A 22141-nucleotide genomic window follows, 5' to 3' on the forward strand; every position below is an offset into this window, starting at 1 on the left:
AGCGTTTTCATGCATTTAAATGTTCTACCAAAACGAAAATATCACTTTAGCCAGCATTAGGTTTATGCTCAGATGAAAAACTGGAAGCTGGACGTCCGCTTCTCATCAGCACTAAGCCAAGGAGGCCCGCCGAGTTTGGATAAAGTGGAAAAAAGGGATGATGCCTCTTCTTGAAATGATGATCTATGCACCAGACCTGTTTACACTGGTAATCTCCGAGCCCTGCGCAATCAAAACATCACTAATTTCACTGCAGATTGGAAACTGTGACATCTGCGTTTTCAACACACTTCAAGGGGGACTGCTTCAAAGAAGGAAAAAAAGGAAACTGGGAAGCATCCATTCCTCATAATCGCCCCAGTGATGTGAGGGTGACTTCATCCTCGTCCGTGTTTTGAAGTAGATGGATATCCATAGTAGTGGAAAATTTATGCAGTAAATATCAGCGTTGTCTGTCGAACAGACCGTTGTGTATCTGTCTGGGCAAGCTGGCTGGTTGAGTGTTTGGCTTGTTGACATGCAGGCGGTCTCTCCGGCTCTGCTCCGAGTTAGAAGAACGGCTGCAACGTTGCAAAAAGGCTTTCCATCCTGTCGAGCTGCCCAGCGTCAAGCTTACAAAACCCTTCTGATTGATTCTACAGAGTCTGGACGACATACGGTTCAAAAGCACTTCTGCACTCCTCGCTCAGCGGAAACAGGCCTTACACACTAATGCCACCAGCTCTGCTTTATTATGATTGTCCTGGATGGGGGAGCTTAAGGTGCTGGTTGAATGGGTGAAGAAAAAGAAGCACATAAAAAGAGACCAGATTAAAACAGTTGATTCTGCTATGAACCTGATTGTGAAGAACACACAACTCTGAAAGAGTGTGTGATGCTTGTGTGTGTGGGTTAAATGTATGCGCAACCTCCTCCAAGCTCTTCTCCTGATGGGGTGTGAGCTTGTTTTCCCACCTTTCCACAGTGCATCAGCCCTTCTGTTATTTAGGAATGACTATTTACGCTGCAGGGTTGACCATCAGACAGGTTCCTGACCACAGACACACACCTCCTCCCCCTTCACACACACTCCAAACGGGCTAAATAATCCCTCTACCTATTTATACAGGAGAGATGAGGCCACAGCCTCACCTTCAGGGCACTACTTAACTCCTCGAGTCACTCGTTGAGTAATCACAGCATTCTCCTACCTGCCTGCTTACTGCCTAATTATACAGAGAGTGTGTGTGTGTGTGTGTGTGTGTGTGTGTGTGTGTGTGCCTGTGTGTGAAAGACTCATTATTTAGCAATGCAGGCCTCACAGGTAGAAAATTACGGGGGGAATTTTACATAGTAATACTATTTTGTGGATACAGTTGCTTTCTAAGGAGTGGGGTCGGTATTGTGGTCTATAAGAGTCAACACTTGTAATGTGGCTCCAATCAAGCAGGATGAGCTGCATGTTTGAGGTCAAGTGGTTCTCATTCACTGTTCGTACATTTAACTACAAAAAGTAATTTGCTGTAATTCGTGTGTAATCCACATATTTATTACTGCAGGAATTACGTCCGGAACAAAGAAGGAAAACAGGCTACGTAGAAGACTTTTAAGAGCGCTGTGTGGGGAGCATGGCTGGGTGTTGGATGGGTCCCAAAACACAGGACTATCACTCAGGGGACTGGTGTTTGAGTCCCAGAAGTACTGAACCAACACATAACCTTTTATCTAATCCGAACCAAGTCGTCTTGATGCCTAACCCTAACCGTCACCTTTTGTTTCCTAAACTTACTTGCTGCGGTCCACTTCCGGTCGCCATTTCACAGAATTAAATTAAAGTTTGTAAGATATACATATTGTTTTGCATAACATTTCATAAGATATCATAGGAAACTGTTAATGAGAATGTGTTGTTGAGGTCCAGACTTTGAGTTGCAGCAATGGACTCATTTTAAATATGTTTCAATTCAACCGTCAGTTACCTTTTCTGTGCTACAAGTGCTTTATAGCCGCCTTTTGATAGAAATGTTAGGGATCATGTATAATTTTGGCTATATTTGACAATTAAAAAGACAAGCACAAGCTGTTCCTGTAAGTGTAAACACCTGGCGGGAAAACCTATATTTTCTGCACAGATTCAAGCCTGAACATTACATCAGTGCATCCCTCACCTGTCCATTTTGATAAAGAAGCAACCTGATGTGCTCAAGGGAAGGAGCAAAAGCAGCTGACGTGAGAATAGGTGAGAGAGAGAGTCTGCGTCGAGAAACACCATGGGAAGGAGGTCTGTCCGTGTCCTGGAGAAAGGCCTGCAGCTCCCCTTTAATCCCTCCAGGATCCCTCTCTCAGAGCCGGGCTTTGCTTCGTGCACAGCTCTTGGCCGAGTTAAAAAGGAAAGTGTAAGGGTGGGACAAATTTCACACTTTCTCCCATGTCCCAGGCCAAAAGAAGGAGCTTGTAAACCAAGTATGTGGAGCTGGAAATATTCTCTGCCACTCATACGCTGTGGCGGTTCAGTGGTTGGGACTGGCTGTGCGTGGGCTGCACGTCTTGGCTGTGGACGTTTCAAATCCAGCCTGAGAGCGCGTTATTGTCTCTATTCAAAATCAACTCTGTGATAAGGATGTTGATAAGGAAAGTTTGTGTAGATTTAATTATTATTTGAATTATGCTATGGTTTTATTTTCACTTCCATGTCTTTATTTATTAAGTCTTAATGAGTGATCCAGTCCGCCCACAGCTTACAGTCCAAACCTTTAATCTCGACCAGCTCTGGCCTACAACGTTACTGCGCCTTTTTAGGCATTTTGTCTATTAATACAGCCGCGCTGCACAGCTTAGTGAGTGACATGAATGGGATTATTTGCTTTAGCTAAAGGAATTATAAAAGTGTTTTCGTTGCCGTCGTGTTTTGTGTCTTTGTATGTGTATCCCCGTCGCTGCGCCACAACAGCCCAAAGACGCGCGAAGGCCCGAACGTTCCCATCAAAGCACCTCTCTTTGGTTTTCAACGCACTGAGCTGTAACCGCGCCGTATTGCCAACACCTTAGCCCCTGAATAAAATATATTACTGGCACAATTAAAATGTTTTGATTCGTGTCAAACCAACAGCACAAATGGATGATTAAACCTGCGTGTAAATATTAGGACACGAACAAGTCATTGTTGAAATAATCATCTGTTAACAAAGGCTTAAGGTTGCAATGTTCAGGCGGCTTTTTGTTTGCCCAATCCATGAAGTGTCCGTCACCAAAACAATCTGCAGTGACTGTCGGCTGTATATTAATGATTTAATGATGACCATTTATAGAAAAGAACGGCTGCCAACTGCATGAGTAAACTATTGTTATTAATTGTGTGTGAAAAGTAAGAGTCAGTCAGTCGGGCCCTGGTTAAACGAATAAATCCAGAAGAGTAAAATACATATATCAGACGTGTGTTTCATTTTTCTACATGGGTGAGAACAAACTATTATTTTTCTCGCCGCAAAATAGTTTATTCCTATAGCCCAAAGCAGTGAGTTTACAGAAAAGTTGTTTAAAAAAGTGATGAGCTCATTAAAACTCTTAAACCTCAACTTTACGTAACGAACCCCGCTCACAAATACAGAGCGAAATATGAGCAAAGGGTTGACTGACAGAAATAAAAACGGGATTATTATTATTATTATTATTATTGTTATTATTATTATTATTATTATGAATTATTATTGTTATTATAAATTATAATAATACATAAAAAATAATATTATAATTTTAATTATTATCATCAGCATCTTCATCACTTTACTCTCTGTTCGTTGTTCACATATTGGAGTTGAGAAATGGATGGATGGATATAAATGTTATGATCAGAGACACTTTGGGAGGATTATAATAAGGATGAAGGTGAAGGTGACGTCAGGTGAGGATGATAGAGTTGTGGAATTTCATAAAGATTAAAAAATGATAAAGAAAAATAAAAAAAGGCACTGGGATGAAGAGGAGATCGAAGGTGCAGGAGGATAAAGGGGGTGAGAACAGGGGAAGGGGAGATGTGGTGGCAGCGGAGAGATGGTGGGGGGGGGTAGTGACGTCACCGCGAGGCGTGCTGCAAAAGCGCTGGCGAAGAAAACCAAAGCAGCGCCGCAGAGACGCAACCAAAGCGCTGATTATCGCGGCCGCAGCGTTTACGCGCAGCCGACGCATAAAGTGGATTTACTTCACACCTGCATGGGGAAACTCTAAAGGCTTTATTCCTCCTTTTTTTCTGTTGTCTGCCTCTGCTGGAGACCAGCTGGTGAGTAAAACACACACCCCGCCTCGTCCGTCCATAAGGTCGCTGAATATTAGCTCAGGAAATCGGTCAGAAGGTCGGCTGGCATCTCACTTATGGCCGTTTCAAATGTTGCCAATGTGAGTCATACAAGAGCGTTTCAGGCATGTCGTGTTTAGCTTGATGATGGAGAAAATGAAATGTTGACAACCGCTGACTGCTTTAAGGAATGCCTGTTGTCAGCTAGTTGGGGTCAGAGAGGCTCTAGTGACCGTGAAGAGGCCAGAGACAGAGGCTTCAGCTTTACGCGCGGTGTGCAGCGCCTGTAGAAAAATAGTATTAGTTCAAACTGAAGTCTGTGTTATCCAGTGAGCCTGAGCATCATTGTCGGACAGAAATAGCATGCACACTACTTTATTTTTTCCAGTGCACTACTGCATTAATCTCTGACTGACGCCTTAAATGAACCAAATGAATATAAAGTGCAGGCGGGTGCGCGCCATTGAAGCGTGTGAACACAGAGGGACAGAAGATTTACTGAAGACAGAAGCAGCAAATGGATTCCTGAAGATTCATTTGAGAGGGGCGCTGTGTGTGTGTGTGTGTGTGTGTGTGTGTGTGTGTGTGTGTGTGTGTGTGTGTGTGTGTGCGGTGATGTTACAGAGTAGAAATGTCTCCTAAAAGTATTGTAAAATAGAATGAGAACTTAAAGGTGTCATAACACTGGTGAAATGAGGTGTGCTGCACTGTAAAGTTATTTTTTCTGGTTTCATTTTGTCTGCATTGCCTCAGATTTTTTATCATTTGTGATCAATATATTTTATAAAGAAAAAAAGCGTTTGATAATTCAGACAAGGGTGCAAAAACAAGTCAACATGGATCCTATAGGAAACTTGGTATTACATGATTATTGGTTTTGAGCTCATTTTAATGTATTAAGTGTATCAGATATTTTTTATATCTATCATTATTTATAATATTTTATTACAGAGACGAAAATAATTGATTTGTCTTTCTCTTTAAGTCTGATATGACGGAAATAGTTCTTGTGGTGACACTTTCTTCTTTTATTCCCAGGTAACTGGAATGGAACTGAATCTGTCGAAGAATGTGATTTCTTGTGGGGACTCAGGTATGACATGACTACTTCAGTTACACAGCTATCATGTAAAAAAAGAAAAGTACTCCATATACGGATCTACCTCTGGATTTTGACGCAAGGTCAGAACTTGTTCGTGGTAAATCTCGCGGCACACAGCTCCGTGTGCGTGCTCACTGGCGTCTGCTTTGAGACGCAATATGTTTGATATGCGCTGAATTAATGCGAAGGGCATTAAGGACATAACTGTGTGATGCAAACGGCAGCGTGCAAAACAAATCAAATGAAAGCAGACTGAAGCAATTTTTACAACTATGTAGCCTTGAGGTTTATTTACACATTATTTTGTGTGTCTGGTTCGGGATGATAATGAGTTCCCGGTGAGTCGTTTGTCTTTGAAAAACAACAAGAAAAAGTTAAAAGCAAGCGACACGACGCTGCATTCAGAACCCAAGTCGTTTCCAAAAGCAGAAAGAAAACAAACATGTAATATATTTCTCATTGAAACTATTGCGTGTTTATATAAAGAGTGGTTTTCTGTTAACGTGGGTTTAATCAGGCCAAAGAAAGAGCGTCAAATGGAGACGTGAGAACTTTGGGAACAATCCGCGATTTTAAAGGTATTTAAATGCCAGGTAGCACGTGAGGCTGGTTCAGTACAATCATTTTGAATTTTAGATTTTTACTTCAGGGAATAATCACAAATTTTATTCATAATAACAACAATAATAATAATAATAAAGCAGCTACAAGTAAAGGTCAGGTCCCAAACAGCACAACCCAAAGTGGAAACATAAGAACCAACTGGCTGGAGGAGGTTCTGGGCTGCAGAGTATGTTTGTATTTGTACAGGGAGAGGAAAATCAGATTAAATGGATCTTCATTAAAGTCACAGTGGAATCCATGTTGGTAATAAACATGTGTGCATTTTTATTGGTTTTTGGAGGTTAATAACTATCAAGAACTCATTTTTTTGTGTACGTCATATGTTTTGAGGACTCATTCCACCTCAACTCAAGTCATCAACCTTTTTATTTTTCTATATAAACCACATTAAACTTCTGCTCGGCTGAGAAAACATGCAGCAAACAGGATGTGCATGCCAAGGTGGCTTAACTTATAGAAAAATACGACATTCTACAGCATTTTATAGCTTTTTCTCATGAGCATTCTCTGTGAAGGCCATTAGAGGTTGTTGTTTTATTTACACCTGTCAGGCTGTTTGTTGGTTGTCAGGCTCCAGGTCAAACAGGCCTTGGACCAAACAGGGAGACCATCACCAAGGAAATAATCAGCTCTGTCCTTCTCCAGTTACCATCCGTGTCCAGTTACATCTCCAATGCCTCTCCTGCCTTTGAATCTGCTCGCCAGCTTTAATTTTCTACATGCTTTGTTTTTTGCCCCCTGTGGTCCTATAACTTTACTTTGTTTGGTTGCCTTACGGCTATGGGGGGGAGAAAATACGGTATTTTTATGTGTTTGGTGTGTGATTAACGGCGGTCGCCGAGTTTATTTTCACTTCTTGGAGGAAAAATATGACTGTTTGCATTTCCACTGGCCTTTAACCTGTCCTGCCGGATGGAAAGGCTTTTTAACTCATCCATCACACGCAAGTGCCCTCCAGAGCAGAGAAGGAGCAGGGCGCAGGCAGGGATGCAGGTTGAGGAGGCTGGGTATTTAGATTACCCCCATCTATCAGCCTGTAATATCTGCTGGAGGACTGAGGAAGGTAGAATCACAGGAGCTCCACCATGGAAAATCACCATGTGCTGTAAATCCCTTAATATTCCTATGGGGACTTCAAGGGTCAGTGAGTTTGAGATTTTTATTCCATTTGTGCGCCTGTCATTTTCATAAGAAAGGAAATATGGTATAGTAAATAATATAGTAGATTTAAGACCACTTCCAAAGTAAAGTTGTGAATTCCCTCTAAAAAGTATACATGATTTCCAGTGTCTTATTGCACCCTTATTCTCCTAAATGTACTATAGGAAAATATTTCAGTTCTTTTTTTAAGGAAACAGTTGCAGCACTGCTCTACATTGACCCACTCCACGGATAAGCAATGAACCCACTAACCCCCAACTAACACGCAGCCATTTAGATTCCCAGTTAATTGAGTCGTCACAACCTGCATAGTAAATACCAGCTGCTGACAAAATGCATCATTGAGCAGGCACAGATCCCACTTCCGCTGTTGTGTTCGGGTCACCCGCTGAAGCCGAATGTGTCTTTTTCTGCGCAAAATATCTCTCCAAACCATTTTACGCACTTGGCAGCGGCTCATAAAGCAACTAAACAGATAAGGGGCAGTTGTTTTCTGCCCAAGGGCACTTCAGTAGGCTTGATGCGGGACTCGACCATCTTACAGGCCTATTGGTGGCAAGTCCACCGTGATGTATAATGGAGCTGGATAGTCTAATAATGACATAATTCCACCATAAAAGAAAAAAAAACACTGGATTAGTAAATTGCATCTCTGGATATTCCTATTTCGTAATCAGAATCAATGAATATGGCTGACCTGTGAGGTGTAGAGGTGTAATCCAGGCCCTCATATGAGTCGCACTCTTTGGAACACGCTGTATGCAGAGAAGCTGAACAAATAGATGGGGGAAAAAAGCAAGTGATTGTTGAGAGCTTGCACAATTGTCTTTTGAAAGGGCCTTCGGGGGAGTTTCCGGTCGGACGGGGATCTCATGTCAGAAGTCACTGTAATACAATGGCCGAAAATGCTCGAGACTGGCGCCGGTGACAGTCCGAGTCCCAGACTGTGAGGCATGAGCCGGTGCGCATTTATCCGACACGTGAAGTGCTACAAGCCGAGCAACAGCAGGTCAGCAGGTCTCGTGTTGCAAATGAGACTTAAAGCTACCAGTCTGTTAAAAAAACAAAAAGCAGGAAAAAAGGAAATAGTGTAAATTGAGGTAATTTAGGCGTAATTACGCAGACACAACAAAATATCTGTCTTTTCCTGGTTGGCAGTTTAGTCACAGAGCTGATTTCCCTCAAGAAATTAATGTTGCCGTTGTGTTTGGACGGGTTCGACGTCTCTCATTATTTAGAAAAGAAAAACAAGGAAGGCCTACTTAAGTAGTCTGCTTACTTACCAAGAAAAATACATAGGCCTACATGGTTTAATAGGATCTAGTTTCTGACTCCGCTGCCGACTGTTTGCCTTCTTTTCTAACAAATATGCTTTTATGACTCTGTAGGCCTACTACAGTAAATATTCGTACCTGAATTTTATCTATTTGTCGACACATGCGCAATCACAGTAAAACCAGATCTTAGTACACATACACACTGACACACATAGGTGGCACTTATACTATAGGCATAGCACGTCCGATTAAAGACTATCTGTTGCGTAAAAAAACTAAATTACTAAATATGTGCTACTCAAATTCCAGATCTAGTTCTTCACATGCATTTTCGGAGGCTTACAGTTCGCTTTGTGTGCCTGTGAGGCATGACAGATTCTAATCAGAGCAGAAACACCCTGAAATAATAATAATATCTCCTTCACAGCTTTATCTAAACTGTACCCGTTGGATTCCAAATTGCTTGACTTCGTCCTCCACAGTGTTAAAACTGACCAAACGCGTGGTTATTCAGTGATGACCGCACGCCTGAAACTGGCACCACTGGCTGCCATTTATGCGCCAGCGCCAACAAAACGGACTGAAGGCAAATGCGTCCCAATCAGCAGCAACACACTGTAATCAGATCATATCAGCGGATCCCATCGATCATAATGGGATATTGCGCTGAGAGGCAGAGATCCAGCAGTGAAGTCCACCGAGTGCATTTTGTTGAAGTTCGGGAGAAAGGAGTTTTATTCGTGTTTGATTATATCGTTATGTTTGGGTAAAGATCTGACACAGATCCGCTGCTGTCAACAGATTATTATTCACCAAGTTATTTGGTAGAGCCAAGCCTAATGTTTGGTCCAACGCGTGTAAAGTATTACAGCTCTCATCTGCCTGGTGTTTATTAGTCCTGATTGTTTATTTGTCGAAGTGAAAGAATGAGCTGATAGAGGGACACTTGTCTGTTTATAGGTTGTTCTTTCAAATCAAATCAAACTTTATATATAAAGCATATTTAAACGACCAACGGTCGACCACAGTGCTGCACAGCTCGGCAAGACAATACAATACAACTAGAATAAAAAAATACACATAAATTATATCACCATGTACGTTTCATACTGAGGAAACAGTAACTGGGCAGGCCCGTGTTAGATGGAAAATGTTTATTCAGCTCAGTACATAACCGGGATATACATTGTGTGAGTGCATGTGTGTGCATAAGCGCACCCAGCTGCGCTGCGCTGGGCACATTTCAAACATGCCTGCAGGAATAAAAGGCCCATTTTACTACTAAAAACAACGCGTTGCATTGCGCGCTCCCGACAACTGGAAAAAAAGCAAATGAACGCTGCAAAAAATATCTGCAGTAACAAGCTATTCAGTCTAATAATGAGCCGTGCACGTCTGTTAACAACGCACCGAGTGTAGATGATACATCGACTTGGTAGAAAGGTTGCAACTGTTACGTTTTCACTTCACCTAAACTTGATGGAAGACATTTTCTGGTTTGCATGTGATAAAAAAACAAACGTCTGATAAATAGACCCCTTTTTTCACTTGTTCTAGCTTGACGTCAGACTTGTTTGGGTGGATGACTTCTTGCAGCGGGCGGGCTTAGTGGGTGGGACTCGCTCATTTTGGGGAGGATAAACGCAGCAGATGGGTGGGTCTCATGTGAGGGTTGGAGAGCCGGAGCTTCCTCTCAGTCACAGCGGGCAGAAGCTTTTCCCTGGGTCGTCACTGCTGTGGAGGAGGGGACGGGGGCTGTGTGATTTCTTCGTGGAAGCACAACACTTTGGTGGAAAAAAAATCTCCCTGTGTGATTCATCCTCTCATGTCGTGGTGTGTGTCTGGCAGCGGGTGGATTTCTAGCTGTTGAGGAGAGCTCTGTGCATCCGAGGATTCACCCCGTTTCCACTTTGTACGCATCCTTCTCTTCAAGGTGGGATGAATTTGGACAGAATCGCAGAGGCAGCGAGAGCACCGCCGGCCCGCGACGTGGCCCCCGCGTTTCATTTACCGAGAACTTCAAACAGCAGTCGAGAAACTTTAGAGAACTCAAGCACCGAGTCTTCAGACACAGAGTTGGCAGGTACACAGTCAGAGTGCTTTTAGCAACTCGATTCCTTCTTCTGAGTGCAATAACAGTTTATTTTACGTCTCCAGAAGAACGTTTACGGCGAGCTGTCACGGGCATCTCGACAGTTTAACGCTACGGGGAAAGGAGACAACTTGTGTCCCAGTGTTTGCTTATTCTCACTGCAATGAGGATTTATTTCCGTGTGTTACAGTGCAACATGCACATGGATAAATATACCCAACGCCATTTGCATTGAGTATTAGTTTGGTCTATTTCTGTTCTTCACTTTAATGCGTAAAAATACAACAGAACATGGGAAACAGTTCCGTTTTGGTGCAGTTACAGCCCATTTTTGTTTATTGCGCTGGCGGAACCCAACACTTGGCACAACCCTGAAGTCTGTCAGTGAAAAATGTGCAGAACAGCCTGGCCTGCTGTCAGTAAATGCATTAAAACAAAACTATAAATATTGGGCCCAATCTAAACCAGAAGCCAGAAGGTCTTTATTATTTCTTGGAGAAGATTTTGGTTCTTCAACTTGGCCACATTTTTAGAAAAAAAAAGGTGGACTTGTGCTTCTCCCTGTGAGTCATAGCAAATATGGATGAATGTCGTGTATTTTGCCTTTTCTTTGCTGAAATTATTTATGGGGTTTAATTAGATGTTGTGGCATTACGTTTTAAGGGTGATTTTTATTTTTGGCAAACATTCACAAGAAGAGACTATTCCCCTTTTGTGATTAACCTTTGCACGTGTTGACCCTTCAGTTTAATGAGGCAGTCTTGTTAGGACACGAATACAAGATAACAGTTGGGAGATAAGCGTGGGCAGACCTCGTCGTAAAGAAAGTAATATTGATCTAACAGCGTAAAGCCATACAAAACCCCCAGACATGTTTGTAAATATTTGGCCCTCTTCTCTTCTGGGGCTTATTTTTAATGAACTACTTTGTACATTTTTTTATTTATAGCTATAGTGTTGCTTATTTAATTCTGACAAACCACATTCTGTTATAGATGATCTAAAACTTTTGTGTCATTTGTTTGTAAATAGGTGCACTTAGTTTTAGTCTGAAATGATTTTTCTAACCTTTCAATGCAAAAAAAAAAGTCCCCTTATGTACATGTTAAGTATTATATATGTAGCATGCAATCATTTCAGCCCGATTTATGATTCACAGAAAAGGAGAGGAGCGCTGAACACAGGAGCGATGACGGGAACGCGGACGACCCCAAGAAGAAGAAGCAACGGCGGCAACGAACTCACTTCACCAGCCAGCAGCTGCAGGAGCTGGAAGCCACTTTCCAGAGGAACCGCTACCCGGACATGAGCACCAGGGAGGAAATTGCCGTCTGGACCAACTTGACCGAGGCCAGAGTCCGGGTAAGAGGCCGTGCGTAATGTGTGCGTAAAGACGAGCTGGGAAATAAATAACAGCATTCTTGTGTGGGAGACTGCTTAAGAATTTACGTAAATAAACGAAACAACCCTATTATATATTATTCAAATTAATGATGAAAGGTTTTGCAAAATACCCCTAAATAATCAATTCTAACAAAAACAAAACTGTCGAACTGCGTATGATTGGATAACCCCTTGTTCCAAATAACAGTCTGACGCAAAACTGACCATCGGTTTGCCTAAACCAAGCCATTTTGATAAGATACTGTAGAGACATTTCCCCTGAGGATATCAACACAGACTTGACAACATTTTCATTTCGTTACAGGACAAATCCTCCATCCTGTGCTGTGCAATGAAAGCGTGAAATCCAGCCTTTTAACAGAGTGCGTGTAAATTACAGCAGATTAAACAAATCAGCCTGTTAGAAACTAAACGTGTGATATAATTCAGAGACGCACTGACATTCCATTGACAAAAAAATGGGAGATTTTCACAACTGTAGGGTTAACAAATATAAAGTTGCAGTTATCCCTGACTGCCAGCTGCATCCAAAAGAGTCGGCCATTATTAAAACAATTTTTGTAGCATGTAGGTCAGCACATTTCAAATCTAGCAGAAATGTAAACTGTCTTTTACTATCCGGATCTGTTGGAATTGACATATTTTGAGGGTGTATCCCTGCTGCTAATAGAGCCAATTGAGGACTGGGCTTTGGATGACATCATCACCAGTCTGGACCCTTATTTGTCCCCATGGAGGAGAAATGTGCAGGCAGCCAAATCTACCTGGAGCTGTGCAATGAATAGGAACAGCGTGTGTGATTACATTTATTCAGGGAGGATGTTTCAGCATCAGGACAACCCATTTAACATATCGGGGGGATTTGAATTTGTAATAACACGGGCCCCTTTAAAGTAGGAAGTAGCTGACACAACAAGTTGACTTTTACTCTGGGTGATGCCGTCTTTACACACAGGTATTATACATTATTATAGATATACAGTATATATACAGGATCTCTCCCCAGAGACAAAAATGTGGATTCAAGAAACGTGTGTTAAATACAAAACAATCGCAGTTGGTGTTCATTTACAGCAACTGGCGCCGCGTCCTTTCGGAATGCACCGACTCAAATTGCATTAAAAAATGCACACAGCTATTTAAAGTGCAGGGAGGGGGGAGTAAAAAAAGCCTCTGAACAAGTTTAGAGTGTTGCATTTTTATTTCTGGAGCCAATGAGGGTGAATGTCACACAGAGCACCCTTTTATTTTAGGGGAATAACAAAGAAAACAGTGTAAAGCGCGCGGCGTGACACAGATCTGAGCATTTATAAAAACTGTTTTGACATTTTGAAGTGTTTGGACTCGACCTTCTAAAGCCATCAGTGTCCAATCAACCTCGACGGATAATATATTCACACTGAATGATATTTGCGGGCAGTGGTTATTTTGATTCTTATCACAGTTTAATAATCGTTCATAAGGGTTTTTGCTTCTCAACATGCCGGTAAAACAAAAAAAGAGTGGAAGGCTCACACGAGGCGCTCCAGGGAAACGCAGCCTGCGTGCTTCCTCCGCAGCTCTGTCACATCGCTCATGTCTTTGTGGACAATTTGTCCGCAGCACCCTGTTCCCTGCACGGCTATAAATAGCCTCCGCGGGCCCGTCCGATGGTTCCACTTGTAAACTGTTTTTACTGTGAATTAAAAATGACTCGCAGAGTGCCGACTAACGGATATTTAGTCAGGTTTCGATAAGGCGTGAGGGAATCCAGAGGCACGCTTCTGATTCATTTACACTCACCCCCTGCGCGTGTGTGATTCACGCGGTAAACGTGTTGGTTTTATTTTGGGATGTCTGACCTACATACTGATATATAACACAATGCATTATATTATCTGTCTGTAGCTCTATCTATATACTGTATACAGCACACACACGTTCATCTTAACCGCGTGCGACGCAGAAATTAATTTCATAGACATGAAGAACTAATACAAATAAATACAAATAGAATAAATACTTCATATAATGACCTTTAACACACCCTTGACCTTAGCTTTAGCTTACATGTATGTTGTAGGCTGTTACTATTGTTTGTTTTTAATTATGTAATTGATGAACTACGCTTTAATACAAAATTCATGTGATACATTTAGAATTTAAATCTGTCATGACATGAATTAAATTGCAGGAAATATAAATACATATGTCAAAGGGAATGCATATTTATCACACGAAATATTTAGTTTAGAAAAATAAGGTTCAGTCGTTTTAATGTAGGCTACAACAAGTGTGGACAAAAGTTTAAAAATAAGGTTTAATATGCAAAGAAAATAAGCAGTTGCCACTGTTCCACCGTTATATTCATTTATATTTTGAGCACATTAAAGAGGGAATTTCACTGGATTATTTTGAAGTTTAAAATTAGCTTTTTGCTAACACTGGCACATTTGCAGTAATGTCGTGCACTGCTCCTGAGAAATAAATGATTAAATAATATACAGAAAGAAAGTGTGTTCGGTGGTTGTGATGCAGGAAAACGAACAGATTGTGAGGATTTTAGTACGGAAGACAGTAAAGAGCTAGTTTGATGTTTTAGGGGGGGGGGGGGGGGGGGGGGGCATAACAGCTCTAACACAAAAATCCAGTCAGGACTTGAGCACTTAAAAACTGAATTAATTTCACAGGCACAAACTGATGCTGTGGCCTTAAACAAATAACATTTATAAAACCTAACTGAAATGTTTCACCATGAGGCAAATAAGCATTTTGTCAGTGTCCTAAAATTATCATAATTGAACAGAAATACAGTTTGGGCCTTTTTTGTTGTTGTTACAAACTTGTCAACAAATCTTTAGACATCTGAGAACATTAGACAGATGCAGTTGATCCATGTGGGACTGCAGCTTCAAATGTGTAATGTTGCTGTAAGGCTTTTGAGTGTGCCTTTAAAATATTTAACCCCAAAAAATCGCATTATGAAAGTTGATTGGAGAGTCATGGGGGATTATTCATCTACATTCTTGTTTTTATTTTATCATTATTATTATTATTAATATTTATTTTTTATATATATATATTTTTAAATAGCACACGCAACGTTTTTTGCATGGCCTAAACACCAACAAACCCCGAAGACAGCAGAACTTTGGGGACCATAAAAGTATTTAGTCTATATATTCTTCTTCTTCTTCTTATTATTATTATTATTATTATTATTATAATGCGTCATCAGGAATTAGAACATTACATCAGTTAATGCTGATGGAATCTCTAATTTAATTTTCTAATTTCTAACTATTTTATGACATTAGAGAAAAAATGTACAGCATCATTTTTAATGCAAAATTGGATTTTGTTTCAGAATAAGAGGCTGCCACGTGACATTTAGAGATTTTTGCCGCTACTTTTATCTTCTAGTAAAATATATTTTCACACTATTACCACTGTTACCACTCCACTAACCGTGTGTGTGTGTGTGTGTGTGTGTGTGTGTGTGTGTGTGTGTGTGTGTGTGTGTGTGTGTGTGTGTGTGTGTGTGTGTGTGTGTGTGTGTGTGTGTGTGTGTGTGTGTGTGTGTGTGTGTGTGTGTGTGTGTGTGTGTGTGTGTGTGTGTGTGTGTGTGTGTGTGTTCTCTCCAGGTGTGGTTTAAAAACCGCCGTGCTAAGTGGAGGAAGCGGGAGCGCAACCAGCAGATGGACCTGTGCAAGAACAGCTACCTGCCGCAGTTCAGCGGCCTCATGCAGCCTTACGAAGACATGTATCCGGCATACACCTACAACAACTGGACCAACAAGGGCCTCACCCCGGCGCCGCTGTCCACCAAGAACTTCACCTTCTTCAACTCCATGAGCCCCCTCACCTCGCAGTCCATGTTCTCAGCGACCAACTCCATCTCCTCCATGACCTCCATGGCGTCCGGGATGGGCCATTCCGCCGTGCCGGGGATGCCCACCCCGGGCCTCAACAACATCAGCAACCTGAACGGGATCGGCACGTCCGGCATCAACTCGGCCATGTCGTCATCCGCGTGTCCGTACGGGCCTCCTGGCTCTCCCTACAGTGTTTACCGGGACACTTGCAACTCCAGCCTGGCCACCCTCAGACTCAAATCCAAGCAGCATCCAACTTTTGGATACAGCAGCCTGCAGAGCCCCGGGTCGAGCCTGAACGCCTGTCAGTACAACAGCTGACGGGCGTAAAGCGCGGCCTGAATGTTACAAATATAAATAAATATATATGTGATAAACGGACACGGTGTCAGAGCTTTCAAGCTACCTGCGGATGGGGGAGAAAAAAAAAATCAAAGACAACTAAACTGGATTAGTTGCGATCATTTTTCAAAAAAACAAACAAAAAAAAAGGATTATGCGGGTTATATGTGTTTACCAATGAACTTGCACAGCAATTGAAATGTCCGTTTTTTTTTAAATGATGAAGACGTGTTACATTGCTGCATTGTACATATATAAGTGTAAATATATACAGGCTTAACATATGAAACAGACGATGGGACTTTTTTTTCTGTGCTTGCTTTTGAAGACTGGTTTGGGGGGTGGGTTGTGGGGGGGGGGGGGGGGGGGTCTCGACCTAAAACAAGGATTTGCAAGTAAAGACAAAGTGTCGAGCATATCATGAATCCAGACTTGATAAGAGAAAAGAAATTTAGCCTATATATTGTACATATTTTATACCGCTTCTGTGTGCTTTCTATATCCCGTCTATGCAGGGGGCCGCCGGGCCGCCTGACTCCGTGACGCCTCCCGTTCAGTGACTTTACCTTGAAATGTTTTTTCCCACTCTGTTTTGCTGAAATAGAAAAAAAAAAAAAACACCCGCATGTTTAAACTTGAGTGCAACGTGTTTTGTACGATAATGTAAGACTTTGCAGAAGTAAGTGCATTAGCCTAAACTGTATACAAAAAGGTGATTCAAAGTCCTCATGTGTTTATGGTAACATGTTTGTTTGAATAAACTCCAGGAAAAGAGAGGTTTATTTCAAGTATGTCTTAGAGAGCCCTCTGTGTAACGAGACTTTTGCCCTCAAAAGAGAAGCAAAATGAAGAATTTTGCTAAATATCCGTTCAGTTTAAAGGGATCATCTCAGGAATATGGAGATTTTTACGGATTAACGGGACTGGACAGTATAGGCCTATAATCTGGACTCTCACCAGGATGATTCATTTTGATTTGGTTCATTTTGATTTGGTTCATTTTGAAGCTTACCTCCTGCATTATTGCGGGTTCTTTCACTTTATTGCACACCCAAGGAAACTTTCTATGTGGAGGAAAATAAATCCACCGGGGTTTATACACCATGCAAACTTCCAGACCTTAATATCTTTGGATGAATTAATGGGATTATTGTCTAAAAAGCCTTATTTAATCTAATTTAATTTAATACAATCTTCCACACCCCTCTGGTAGGTTTTATTGTATATACTGTATAGCCAACACGTACTCTTTGCTCTTATCACACTATAATACCAGCTTCCCGCACCGTATGCGCCTATATGGACTCCCATTAGAAGAAACGTGTTGCGCCTCTGCCTCAAACATTGGTCATATCCAACCTGCATATTTGTCACTAATCAGAGGATGAATTATATGCGAGTTGACTCCATTTTTTTTTTCAAGCTGCAAAAATGCTTAACTGCTTTATTCACCTCCTAGAATAAACCGCACGTGTCTTCCTCCCGAGACAGTCCCGCGCGCGTTTGTCCGAGCGCAACCAAAATGGAGTCAATCAATACCATATCGTGTTCTGACACCTGCAGAAATCCCCATATCTATATTACTCACCGTTACACTGATATTAGCTCGCAGCACAACTGTAGTGGCTGTGTGCTCTACCTGATAGTGCTGTGGAGGGATGATGGTAGGATTAGAGGCGACACTTGAATAAACCATCACATGTAAAACAGGTTTGTAATGACTAATAAAAAACACCCGAAGCATTGTATCACTGAATTAGACCTACAGTGTTACAAGTCAACACACTCTGTTGTAAACCAGTGTATGTAGGCATAATAGAGTTTTAACTTTTCCGGTTTCTACACTAATATTACTCTCCATCGCATTTTTCTCTATAAGTTGTTTAAATATCAGTATTTGGGCCATATTGTGTCGTTTTGTATTAGATCCCCTTTAGTAAAATAGCGCCATAAAACATTTTAACACAACCTAAAGTGTGTCTGTGTCACAAGAGTCTACATTGGCATTATTTGTATTATTATAATTATTATTTTTCTGGTCTAGTAGCTTTACAATATTTTAACTTTGCTATCAAAAGTGAGATTAGGTTGACTTTAAGTTGTCACTTTGGAACATGTATCATAGTGGTTCTATAGATAGTAGTCTTTTAATATTTTTACCATAACATAATAGAAAAATGCATCATAACATCAACATAACTCACCTTTGAGTGCCAGACAACACTGTGTCTCTTACTGTATAATAGTCTCATAATAACCTTTTCACTGGAAGCTGAAGCATGTCTGACACTCAACACTGAGTTTATGTTGACATTCATGGGGACTTCTTGGTAATTACTTTCCCATAGTATTGTATAATATTCAATCTTGATATGTAGTGCGTCTGTGATACTCAAAAGGGAGATTATGCGTTGACATTTTTGGAGAAAAAAAACCTCTCCTATAGATTATAATATATTATAGTGAAACGAAATATTATAGGAATGTATTAATATTCTTGGAATATTTCACCACAATGCTCAAAAGCAGGTGTGTTGACTTATAGATGCTTTTGTTTTTTAAATAAATAAATAAAAAGCCACTTTAACCCTAGAATATTTCACCATAAGTTTCCCTACGGGTGCTTTATTTTGTTTACTGATCTCCCATAATGTCTTTATGAAGCTCCTATAATATTTTACAGTCTACCACCTAAATGGAAGTTTGTTCCCCTTTAGGTTTCTTTTTGACAAAGTAATCTCCTATAGTGACTCCATTGCATTTATCCAGTGTGTGTCTGGTCCTCAAAAGTGAGTTTTCTTTACCTGAGGGTGATTTTCTTCATATTCATCCTACTAGCAGACTGCAATATTCCTATAATATTTCATCTTGACCTGTAGGCTAGTATGTCTCATACACAAAAGCAGGACTATGTTAGGTGCCTTTTTTTTTTTTTTTTTTTTTTAGAAAAGGTTGTTTAATAACACCCCTTTAATATTTAATACCACAGTGTCTCCAGCACTCAAAAGGTAGTTACTTAGTTGGTGAAATCATCAATACTTATTGTTGCAGGCCTAATATATGTGACAGTTAAGGGGAGTTTATGTAGATGCAGGTTCGTTTTGCTGATTTTATCTCAACATTGAACTTATACAATAATAATATTATTATAACAGACACTGTTACTATTTCTGTGACTCGCTTCGTTGAGGTTCACCATTCATAACAAGTCACAACAGTAACATCAGCAGCGCGCGCGCCCTCAAATTCTTTCCTTGGGCGCGACCGCGTGCACGGAGGGGCAGAGCGTTGACTATGGGCGGGCATGCGCACTGGCTGTAATTGCGACTATCCGCTTTGAGTTGGAAATGTTTGAGGAGGGAAGAAAGCGCACTCGAGGCTCATAGTGATTCACAGCGAAAACAAAGCGCGCATGCTGTCGTAAATGTAGGCAGTAATACTCGTTTCCGGTGAAAAATAGGAGCGCGCGGCACCGTGAACGCGCCTGAACCTGGAGGGCAAAGCTCAACACGCAGTTTTATAGCCGGTAAATATTTGAACTAGTGGTTCTCTAGTAAGGAAGTCCCCACTTATCCTGAATTATTATAGGTACCGTGAGGTAACAGAGTAGAAATAGAAAAGAATGGACTAGAATTGTTCAAGAGTGCAACGCACAATGACAATGCCAGATGTGACAGACACACACACACACACACACACGCACACACACACGCACACACACACACAAACACACGCACACACGCACACACACACACGCACACACACACACACACACACACACACACACACACACACACACACACACACCTGGTGGAGGCCAAGTTAGACTAGAAATCAAACATTTTTGTGAGTAATTTACGTTTTTCACGGTTTTATGATTTTCCATTGAAAAAAACAATCAACAACCAACCGCTTAAATGTGGAAATAATTGCCAGATTTATCAAGAGTAAAAAATAACTTAAAGTCACAGCATCAAGCTGGGAGGGATGCAAACAAGACTCAGTGTATTCACATCAAACAATCACTGCAAATTAAGTCAAATCAAGCAGCAGGAGAAACTAATGCTAGATGGCGTCACTGTTTCTGACTAGACTTATTACTCAGCAACCTTTGGTTTTGAATGCATCATCATGTTTCATTTGGTTAAAGGTTGAATAATAGAATCTTTATTAAAAGTTATATTTCAAAAAACAATAATAATACACCCACAGGGCGTTTTGAGGAATACAGAATGAAAGTATTTCTTTTCCATAAAAAAAATATATTTAGTCTGAATTAATATATTTTCTAAAAATTGCATTAAAACACACGCCAAAATGGCTACGTTTCTCCTTGATCAGTAAGCTAACTTTTATGTTTACTTAGCTGTAAAACGGTAATGGCTAACGGTAACAGTCAGTCAAACTCCTCTGCAACACTTGTTTTTATGGTGCGATTTGCTGGAGAGGATGGGTTCAAACAGGCTCAAACAGACTCCGGTCTCCTGTAGGCTACTGGGCCGGGTCTGACCAACCTGGCAACCTGAGTGGTGGAATTATTTTCTGTTGTTGCGATGACAATCTTGAGACAGTAGATGGCGGTATTCTGCTCATTCTCCATATTCAACCGCAGTTTATTTTGAATATGTAAATAATAGTGTCTCTAGAAGTCAACTCCTCCCGGCCTCATCAGTGTACTGCAGCCGGTCTGAATTAGCAGCCGGACAAAGCTTGCAACTGCCCAAGAGTCCAAAAGTGCACCATGTGATTTTGTTAATTTGAGTAACTTCAGATTTAACTAAGAAATAAATATCAACAAAGGCCAAATGGATGCCAACTGCTTCCGTGTGAGCACAACAGTCCGCCTCAATCCACGTAAAGTATATGTCGTCATCCACCCATGTTCGGGAGGGTCTCCGTGGACCGTACATGTGTAGCCCAAAAAAAGTGACGGAGCAGACTGCACATGATCTACTTGTTACACACTCTGGTCCAGTAGGCGTGTATGCACAAAGGCAGAGCTTTATGAAGCTCAAAAGACAGTGATAAAGAAGGAAACCGGCCGTCATTAGAGGAATACAAAGTCTACGACACCGACCACCGACTGCCCCCCTCTGAAATCGATCCAAAAATGCACATGTGGAACCCCAGATTGAACGGACCTCAAGCCAGGCGGAGCGGATGTAAATAAGATATGATAGAATAGTGAGTGCTTATGCAAGATCGATACAAGTCTGCACACTGCAGAGCATGGTCGCACTGTAAAGCAGGCTCTTGAGGCACTGACAGTTGTCCTTTGAAGACTTTTGCTCTACACATTTTCATTGTCCTCACACGGGGGGCCTAACAGCACATGTTTGGCCCTTGGGCCCCCAAAGAGGTTAATACAGCCATGGCCGAAGTTGTTCTGTAGTTGGCTATGATAAAATAAAGTAGACAAAGAGCTAAATAGAATTTACAGATAAGCGTAATGACTGCATAAAGGAGGCAACTCCCACCCTCCTTTTCAAGAAAACATTTCGGTGACACAGCAATTACATATTTCTCTATAGTGTTTGCAGGCACACTTAACATAATAAAAAAGGCAAACTTTGATTTGAAGCCATGATTTGAATGTCACTACACTTCTGTGGCTGACATCTTTATAGTCTCTACAGCCGTCTGGTATTCCTTAATTAACAAAACAAGCACTGCTTAAACGAGGCCTTAACTCAGCTGACTACAATGCTGCTCAGCTTGTGTTAGTTTTCTGCTGCCGCTGCCAGCTCCCTGCAGCAGCTCATCTGATCCTGAAACCTGCACTACAGCTGCCGCATCCTATAAACACACCAAGTCCCTGTTTAGACCCAAACGTGCAGTTTATTCAGAAGCCCGGCCCAGACTCTATAATACAACAATACTGACCCTGTAATCAAACAATAGCAGCAGGGGTGTATTAGGACGGCGCTGGACTGCAACAGAGTGACTTTTATCTCTCTGGGTGTATAGGCAGCTGCTGCACCCCAAAAACAAATCAGGGTGTATACTTGACATTAC

General features: G+C 41.4%; 1 protein-coding gene across 2 annotated transcripts; it reads left to right on the top strand.

Moving 5' to 3' along the window:
* Positions 1–5317: 5317 nt before the first annotated feature.
* pitx1 (paired-like homeodomain 1) lies at positions 5318–16105 on the top strand (the record flags this gene model as incomplete). 2 transcript variants are annotated; one of them, XM_083926354.1, is made up of 4 exons in its annotated part: positions 5318–5363; positions 10368–10517; positions 11686–11888; positions 15554–16105. In XM_083926354.1, 4 exons carry the CDS (start codon positions 5318–5320, stop codon positions 16103–16105), a joined length of 951 nt encoding a protein of 316 aa, XP_083782480.1. The 2 variants fall into 2 exon arrangements, with proteins under 2 accessions (XP_083782480.1, XP_083782481.1); XM_083926355.1 differs by lacking the exon at positions 10368–10517.
* Between the last annotated feature and the right edge of the window lie 6036 nt (positions 16106–22141).

Source organism: Echiichthys vipera (genome assembly GCF_963691815.1).
Source record: "Echiichthys vipera genome assembly, chromosome: 14".
Taxonomy (NCBI): Eukaryota; Metazoa; Chordata; class Actinopteri; order Perciformes; family Trachinidae; genus Echiichthys; species Echiichthys vipera.